A 9,754-nucleotide genomic window follows, 5' to 3' on the forward strand; every position below is an offset into this window, starting at 1 on the left:
CTTTCCACAATGGTTGTACCATTTTACAGTCCCACCAGCAGTGTATGAGAGTCTATATGGGTATTTTTGTAGCACAAATACACATGTAAGAATATCATTGGCCAAATCTATCTATGGTCATAGCTATATTTCCATTTGCCTACCCACACCTGATCTTCTCACCTGTCTGTGCATTTACCCATAAACTAGTGTTTGTTGTTATTGATAATGTAGTATTGTGCATGTAGTAGTATTTGCCTCAGTTCTCTATACCTTTTGTGCACCTCTCTGTGTCCTCCTTTTCCCTATTGTTATTGTGCTGTTCACATACTTTTGTTATATTGTCTTTCCCTTCACCCAAATCAGTATGACTCTTAATTAGTCAGACCTTTTCCCTTCACTTCCCTCCCATCCCTAGAAACTAACAAAGTAAATTTCCTTCCTGTGTAAACCTTTCCTTGACTTAAAAAAAATCTTATTTATTTATTACTTTTATTGTGGTGAGAACATATACAATTAGACATGCGCCAACATAACAACCTCCCCATTTACAGCTCAGGGATGTTGATATTTTTATGTTGTGCTACCATTATTGCTATCCTTTTCCAAAATATTCCCCCACCATCAGCATAAACTCAGTGGCCCACAAACAAAAATTTCCCCTTTCCTCCTCCCTCCTACCCCTGGTAACCACTAATAATCTTTTATACACATACACACACACACACACAAATTTTGTTCTACATCCTACTTTGGTGAGTAGCAACTGGGGTTGCGAAAGCTGTCAAGTGGCCATTTAAGACACAACTGTGTGTGTGTGTGTGTGTGTGTGTGTGTATTTATTTATTTATTTCCCCTCCAACCTATCTAGGAATTTAGCCTCCCCCCCCTCATCCCTGGTAACCACCAAAGAAAGTTTCCTTCCTTTGTTGGTTACTAGGGATGAGAGGGGAGGGGATAAGTGTATAAACTTTTACTGACTTTTTACAATAGTGGACTAATATTTGTCCTTCTGCAATTGACAAATTTCACTCAGCATAATGTCCTTCAAGTTCATCCATGTTGTGTGGTATTTTGCTGATTCTACATTATTCTTTAATGTTGCATAGTAATTCACCATGTGAATGTACTATAGTTTGGTTATCCATTCATCTGTTGATTGGCACTTAGGCTGTTTCCATCTCTTTGCTATAGTGAATAGTGCTGTGATGAACATGGGTGTACCTATGTCTGTTCATGTCCTGGATCCCTCTTTAGTGTATATTCCTAGTAGTCTCAAGCCATTTTTGGACTAGCTTGGAAGTCAGCCCTACTCAAACCATGTGTCCTGGTTACCTAGTGCCTCTTTGACAAGAATATACCACAGATGGCATGGCCTTAACAAACAGGAGTTTATTCTTACAATTTGGAGGCTAGAAGTCTGAGTTCAAAGTGCCAGGCTCTAGGGGCTGTGTGAAAGCCCCTTGACCTTGGGCTTCAACTCTGCCTCTTGCTCCCAGCCCACTGAAGCTAGAGGCATCTCTTCACTCAGGTAGCTACTGGCTGCTGAGGCTAACAAGCCAAGGTCAACAAATAAAATGGCACAGTCCTGATGTTACCAAACAACATGGCAGGCCATTGATTCAAGTCCATTGAAAGTCCCAAGATCGGCAGAGCATGGCAGGCTGTTGAATAGCAACTTGGCTATATTCGGGGTTCAGGTGTACAATAAGCTAGAGACCATTTGCCAAGGCTTCTCCTTATATACAGGAAGCAGACCACAGCCCGAACGCAGCTATTCAGCTGCTCACAGTAGATTCCCCCATGGAGCTGATTACTAGTCTCATCACAGGGAATACTACATCTAGCTGCCCAGCCACTCAACCAGGCCCAGCCAAGTTGACACACAAACTGAACTACCACACCATGTAAGCCCTAGTCTACCCCCTAAAATGCCCCTTCCACAGAAAGCCTTATTCTGAGTAATAAACTTTTTAATACCCTCAGTTCATCATTTTCAATATCCAAACCAAATTTTGGGTGGGTGGGGCACCCTGTCACTACAGGGTGTTCACAACAAATGGGACTGGAAACACTAGCCCTTTATCCTTATGGGGACCGAGACAACTAAGGCAGGAAGGATGTAGTCATTCCCTTTTTCTTTTTTCTTTTTATCTGTCACCATAAATATAATTCCATTTGAAAGCACTATATTCATGGCCATTTTTAACACATGGTTCTCCTCCACTAATGTGCCAAGGCAAGTTTAAAATTTAATATGATTTTTAATTTAAAAGTACAGAAGTGTTAGCTTATTTTACCTTACGTTTTTTGCTCCTGAGCATCTCCTGCATCCTTCTGGGGTTTGGGAATCTTTTCTTGTCCCAGGTGAAGTACCTCTTGCCCTTAGTATGCTCTATGTCCAGCCACATGACGTCGTAAGGAATGTCATGTTTATCAAATCCTGCATCCACTGCTCTTACATCCTGCTCATCCTCATAGTTCCAGCGGCACTGATGGTACCCCAGGGAGAACAGAGGGGGCATGGCTTGTGTACCTAAAAGGGGAAGATGACAACTGAGCCAACTACCACTACAATGATCACTGTTCATTCAATAATCCTTTTCTGAATGCTAACTAGGTAGGCACTCTAAGCACTGAGCCTGGTACTAAGAATATTGAGGAGAAAAAAGAACAATCCTTGTCCTCAAGGAAGTGACATTTGGGTGTCATGAGGCACTAACAGCTTTCAGAGATAAAATATAGATCATATGAAAGGGAATAGAAGCCAGACTGATTCTGGAGAAAGAAGACAGAAAACAGAGAAATGCCTTGAAATTCTAAGGGGAAATAATTTTTAATCTAGCTTGCCAAATTACCAATTAAGAGTGAAGACAGAAAAGAGATTTTCATACCTGTAGTAACTCAAAAAATATGTTTCCCATGCACACTTTCTTAGGGAATTGCCAGAAGATGCTTCAAAACCAAAACAAGGGAATAAACCACAAAAGAGAAAACCACAGGACCCAAGAAAGGAGGGATCCCACATGGGAAGACAGCAAAGGTAAGTCCTAGAATGACAGCAAGTGGAAGACCTAGCAAGACATATATGCAGGGAGTCTAGGTAGTAAGAAGTGGACAGAGGGACTCAGGAGGGAACTCTCCAGTGGGAATAAAATGGACAAAGTATCTGATGAGTTTGAGCATATGAAAAATGCAAATAATGAATAATGATTTAACAAAAACTTATAGTATAACTATACTGGGAGGAAGGGGAAAGACAGATACGATTGTGCTTAATCCTCATCAGGAGATTTAGATGATCTAAATCTCTAGATTTATACATTGGGTTTTGTTGAACATGGTGATAGCTCCAGTGTTTTTGAAGCATTTTCCCATAAATCAGAATCATTCTCTCCCAACAGCAGCGTTGGAAGGACCTGCAGCTGGCACTGCCCTTGACAGTATTTATTCTTGTATGGGTGTTTTCCCATATTCACAAATTCTTTGTCATTCCTCCCATCAAATGGTGGGATTTAATTCCTCTCCCTTTGAATGTGGGCTTCTAATAATAGAATGCAGCTGAAGTGATGCTGCATTACTTTTGAGGCTAAATTAGAAAAAGTGATATATAGGCATATATATTCCCCACTCTGTGAAATCTCTGGTAAGGAGAGAGTAGTGTAATCTGTTCATTAAGTTTGAACTAAAGATACCTATGGTAGTCTTCTGAATCATGTAAACAACATAAAGCTTTTTTTTTTTTTTTCCCTTCCTAAGAGATGTGTGAGAATAAAAGAACTTTAATGGTTTATTTTATTTAAAAATAACTTGCTCTAATTAATTCATTGAACTCAATGAAATAGTGTTTGTCTTTTATATCTTTTAGAGATAAAATGCTTGATTGCTAAAGCCCGTGGTATATTTTAATGAAGAGAACATTGAAAAGTTTGGGTTGAGATATTGGTCATCTGAGATAAAGGTAAAGAAAATTCAGGAGCTAAAGGCTGTAACTACCACCCATCTGTCAGTTTGTCATACTGTGGTGGCTAATGTGTTATTGCCACCAATATTTCAATTAACAGCAGGGTCACCATGGCAAACAGGTTTCAGCAGAGAGTCCACACTAAAACAGACTAGGAAGAAAGGACTGGCAATCTACTTCCAAAAATTAGCTGATGAAAACTTTATGGATCACAACAGAGCACTGTCTAACTCATTTGCTTTGGATACATCATCATGAGCAATTAATTACTGGGGAGGCATCATATTTGATGAAGTAGAGGGGCAGCAAGGATAAGGGAGCTCCTCAGTAAGGTGGACAGGCACAATAGCCACACTGATGGATGTGAACATGCTGGCAATCCTAGGGATAACACAGGACCAGGCTACGTTTTGCTCTGTTGTCCATAAGGTTGTCATAGGTTGGAGTCAACTTGACAGAAGCTATCTATCTAAAGGCTCCAAGGAAAGCAAATGGCAAATATTAAGCATTACAGTGTTCTAGACTCAGGGTCGTGTTTGACCAAGCTGAATGGGATGAAGGTGAGAGCAGGAATGCTTGCTTTTAAAAAGCTCAATTGTTTATAAATTCTATATGGTGTGTAACAAATATTAAAGTATAGTGGTGATACATAAGATGGAAGATGGAACGTCTATGTTATTGTTGTTATGTGCCATCGAGTCAGACCTGACTCATAGTGACCCCTCCTTGGGTTTCTGAGGCAGTATCATTATGGAATTAGATTGCCCAATCTTCCTTCCAAGGAGTGGCTGGTGGGTTTGAACTGCCAGCCTTCTGGTTAGCAGTCAAGTGCCTTAGGCACTATGCTACCAGAGCTCCCAATGGAATGTTTATATATATATATGCAAATACCTGTAAGATATGAGTATTGCTTGAAGACATCAAAAGGTGTAGGTCCTGTCAGCAGAAAGACATCAATGACTCCACTCTCTGACATCCAGTGCACATCAGTTCGAGATCTGACCTTTCTTTGAGCATCACCTAAGCCCATCTGGGTCAGTGTGTAATGGGGAAGGAATGGAATGAAAAGCTGAAAAATTTCCCTCTCACTCAGAACACCCATACATATGTGAGTAACAGTCTGTAATCATTAGTAGATATGATTGGCATTCACTAATTATATTGCAAAGTCTTTGGTGGCAGTATACAAAGTCAAGAGCCATGACAACACTGCACAGTTATCTCCTGTGTAAATGTGGCACACAGCCCTGATTCATAGCTCACCTCTACTGGAGGCTCTGTATTGACCTCCACTAGTGTTTCTGAGGCATTCAGCCAGAAAATGCCTAGAGTTCTGCCCAGTTTGTGTGCCAGAAGATAGGGCACTGAACCATAAATACCCATTTTGTTATGTATCTTATATCCATAGACATCCAGGTTATAAAGACGGTAAGCATCTCCATCACTGAAACACAAATAAGGATTATCATTAATTATCACCACCAATAAATCATTAATAAGTGAAAAGCTCCACTCTCCCCTGTAAATACTTAGGTCATGGCATCTTGCAAGGCTCAACTCTCACCACTTCTGTAAAGATATTCACCACTTCCCTAAAGGTATCCTGACCCAACCTTGGTAACTGTGATCTTCCTCTGACTTATATGACACTTCCTCACGTGACAATTAATGGACATGATCACAGATCTTAGATCTCTCTCTCTCTCTCTCTTTTTTTTTTTTTTTACTATATATTGTGAGGAGAGGACTGTTTCCTGCAAATACTCCATTATAACAACAAGCACACGATATCTATCTGCTGACAAATTTTGTGATTACTTCTCTGCAGATAAAGTGTGGAAAGATGGTATCCTAATGGGCTTGCACCGTGCTGAATAGGGGAAGATCAGGAACTGAACTGGGTGGGGGCACAGAGCTCGGGTTGTTGTGAGAGTGGCATGGCTCAGTGCAACATCTCCCCTAGGTGTTTTTTTTTTTTTTTTTTAATTTTATTGAAATATAATTTATTTACAGTGAAATATACAAAACTAAAGTGGCATGGGTCAATGCAATTTTTTTTTTGCAGTGTTCCCTCTCCCCCCAGGTTTTTGATATGCTTGTCACAATGCCTACCTGTCAAGCCCCTGAACCCGGCAACTTTGATTGGACTAGTTCTCTTTTGCTCCTGAGGAAGGCTCCCTTCGAGTCTCTGATGCCTCTGACATCTATCTTTCAACAATGAACCTGAAACAATCTCCCTAAGGGAATCAAAGGTGGTATGAGATGCCACACTTTCCTAGTCTCTTGCTTACTGCCCTTTTGCTAAACGCCTTTTTGTAGGTCAGTGATTTTCACACTGAATTCTCTCAGGGCTCCACAAAAAGGTTTTGAGAAGGTGAACAGGTAGTGGTATGGTGAAGACCCCACCCCTACTTCAATCAGAGCAGTTCCTTATTTTTGCTTTTGCTTTATTTTTAGGCTCAGCATTACCGTTTTTTGAATTGCCTACTTTTTGCCAAAAAATACAATAAACTTTGAAAAATACCGCTCTGAGTGATCATTCAAAGAAGGTTCTAAACGATCCACAAGCAGTATCAAGGAGGTGAAGGCCGTGGACATGTTAGTATTGGTTTAGACATCTCACATATGTTTCTTTCAAGCTTTTTCAATCTAGAAACTAGAACTGTAGGAATTCTTATTTTCACTTTACCCAGTATTTTTCAGTTGGTGTGATTCTGCATGTTGTGGGATCCCGTAGAGATGCTCAAATCCATGCAAGGAGAAATCCAAACCAATGGAGGCAGGACCTGTACAGACAGCATCCTAACTGAGTTTTGTTTCTCAGTGGGACAATCAATTAAAAAGAGATTAAATAAACTATGAGTATAGCAAGATGACGGGAGCTCTGGTAGCATAATGGCTAAGGCACTTGACTGCTAACCAGAAGGCTGGCGGTTCAAACCCACCAGCCACTCCTCAGAAGGAAGATAGGGCAATCTACTTCCATAGTGATACTGCCTCAGAAACCCAAGGAGGGGTCACTATGAGTCGGGTCCGACTCGACGGAACACAACAACAACAACATAGCAAGATGACTAGACTAGGGGTTGAGAAACCTGAGCTTGCCCTGATCAATCACCAAATGCTGTGTGCTGACATTTCTAAGATGTTATATTAAGGTGGTGTAGGGTGAAACAAAACTTCCTAAGGCAACATTCTGTAACTTACTAGTTACGTTTCCTAGCTATGTGCTGAAGTTATTTTTGTCCTCATTTATCATTAGTAGGCTTTCTATCTGTAAAATGTGGTTACATATTCTTTCCTTCTAATCAAAATTTTCCTAAAATGTATTGCATTACTTCTTTGCTTTAGGAAGTAAAGTATACTGAACAACTTTCATCTGGATGAAAACTGAATGACTGAGTGTCTTCAGCCTGATTGCATCTTCTTTGTATTAGCCTTCTCTGGAGGTAAAGGTGGTTACTCCCTTCAAGGACTGTACTTTCAAGGGCACCAGGAGGACCTTTCCTAGCTCCTCAAAATACTTCCTCCCTGTGATTGTAGATATATGAAATTCTTTAATCAAAGATAAAGACCTTTATTTAACAATTATTTTAGAGATACAGGGAAAATGCAAATAACAGAAAATAACTGACTCAAATTCACTCTTTGGTAAAAGTATTTGATTTCATATGGTCCTTAATTATAGAGTTTGCAGAAAAGAGATGTTACAGAGAAGGCAAAAAAGATTATATTACTAAAAGGAGAGCCTGAGGATCCCCCTACTTAAAAATCTTGGGCCTGTTGTCAGCCCTGATTATTATACTATGCTTTAGATATAGATACACAAAAGGGATTTTCAAAGAGTTAAAACAAAATAAAACAAAAACCTCACTGCCTGCACTTGAGTTGATTCGACTCATAGACTCATAGTGACCCGTCCTTGGGCTTCTGAGGCAGTATCTCAATGGAAGTAGATTTTCCAGTTTTCCTTCTGAGGAGTGGCTTGTGGGTTTGAAGCACCAGCCTTCTGGTTAGCAGTCAAATGCCTTAGGCACTACGCCACCACAGCTCCCATTCAAGGAGCTAACAAAAAACAAACACAACACATTGCCACTGAGTCGGATCTGACTCATAGAAACCCTTCCTTGGGTTTCCGACAGCATCACTACGGAAGTAGATTGCCCCATCTTCCTTCCGAGGAGTGGCTGGTGGGTTTGAACTGCCAGCCTTCTGGTTAGCAGTCAAGTGCCTTAAGTACTACACTACCAGAGTGCCTCCTTAGGCACTAGGGGTGATTTATTGTTCCATGGGCTAGGGAGGAGAAAGGAGAAAACTGAGTACTTTTTCCAACTAGTTAAGTCTCAAAAATCTGAAAAGGGCTTCTTACAGATAAACTCTTCCCCTCCCACCTGTCACTAACTTAGTGAGAAACGTTACACATAGGAAAGAGCTCCTCCCACCAATGGTGGGGAGGCTGGGAAAGGGTTGAGATGCATTGGTCTGGAATGTTGTAGCTGATGAGCTCTAAAACTTGATTTTTTTGTGACTCGACTCATAAAAATGAAATGTGGAATCTGTAGCTCCCTGATCTATTGGACAATACAAACATTATGCTGACCTACATGTCTCCCTGAGAACATATGCTCCAGGAGGCCTATACTCCTCTTAGACTCCCCACAAAAGACCTATAATTACCATTTCTTTGTTGCAATACATTACTGAAGGATAACTAAACTCACTGCCGTTGAGTCATATCTGACTCATAGCAACCCCTTTTTGGGTTTCCAAGACGGTATCACTAAGGATATAGATTGCCTAACCTTCCGAGGAGTGGCTGATGGATTTGAACCACCAGCCTTCTGGTTAGCAGCCAGATGCCTTAGGCACTATGCCACCAGAGGACCCAAATCTGTTCACTTTACAGAAATCACTTGCTTGGGTACTGTTCTAGGTACCTAATGCCGCTCTGACAAGAATATACCACAAATAGGATGGCCTTAACAAACAGGAGTTTATTCTCTTACAGTTTGGAGGCTTTAAGTCCAAGTTCAAAGTGCCATAAACTAGAGACTATCCCCAAGGCTTCTCCTTATATACAGGAAGCAGACCACATTCCAAAGGCAGCTACTCAGCTGCTTGTGGTAGATCCCACCATGGAGCTGAATGCCAGTCTCTTCATGGGGAATAACTACCACCAGCTGCCCAGCCACTCAACCAGGTCCAGCCAAGCTGACACACAAACATAACCACCACAGGTACCAAAGCTCAAAGGACTTCAAGATAGAAACATTTAGCCATTTTGGAAAGATCTATTTCATACTATACCAGTTTCAATTTACCATTAGTTTTGATATCTACAAAATTTCTGAATTTCTCCTTCCATAGGCCCATATCATCTTGATTTTCCTGCTGGTACAAAAAAGGGAGCAATTTCAATTTATAAATTGCAACAAACATAGTAACCATAACAGCACATTTTACTTGGATTATCAAAAAACACGAATGAAAAATTAGTTCATCTTTTAGAAGACCAGTTTGTGATGTCAGTCCATTTACCATATAAATTTGAACAATCTTTATGAACCACAGCTGATAGGAATATCTTTACCAAAATGATGTGAAAGCAGTTTGAAAAGTACAATCATTAAAAAAAAAGAAAAAAAAAAAAAACCTCACTGCTGTCGAGTTGGTTCCGACTCATAGTAACCCCTTCTTGAATTTCCGAGGCAGTATCTTTATGAGTCGGGGCCGACTCGACGGCACATAACAACAACAACAACAATCTTTATGGAAGTAGACTGTCCAGTCTTCCTTCCGAGGAGTGGCTGG

The 9,754-nt window shown here is 40.5% G+C and overlaps 1 protein-coding gene across 1 annotated transcript in view; it reads right to left on the bottom strand.

The window, feature by feature from the left end:
* GANC (glucosidase alpha, neutral C) overlaps positions 1-9,754 on the bottom strand; it is a 109,745-nt gene that overhangs the window by 40,791 nt on the left and 59,200 nt on the right. Inside the window, exons 7-11 of the mRNA XM_042783698.1 lie at positions 9,265-9,334; positions 6,633-6,729; positions 5,207-5,387; positions 4,835-5,012; positions 2,280-2,515 (exon numbers count right to left, since the gene is read on the bottom strand). Coding sequence (XP_042639632.1) covers positions 2,280-2,515; positions 4,835-5,012; positions 5,207-5,387; positions 6,633-6,729; positions 9,265-9,334 — 762 coding nt within the window. The remainder of the gene's footprint in view (positions 1-2,279; positions 2,516-4,834; positions 5,013-5,206; positions 5,388-6,632; positions 6,730-9,264; positions 9,335-9,754) is intronic.

This window comes from Orycteropus afer, unplaced genomic scaffold, assembly GCF_000298275.1.
Source record: "Orycteropus afer afer isolate SDZICR_OR568_19922 unplaced genomic scaffold, OryAfe1.0 scaffold00026, whole genome shotgun sequence".
NCBI lineage: Eukaryota > Metazoa > Chordata > Mammalia > Tubulidentata > Orycteropodidae > Orycteropus > Orycteropus afer.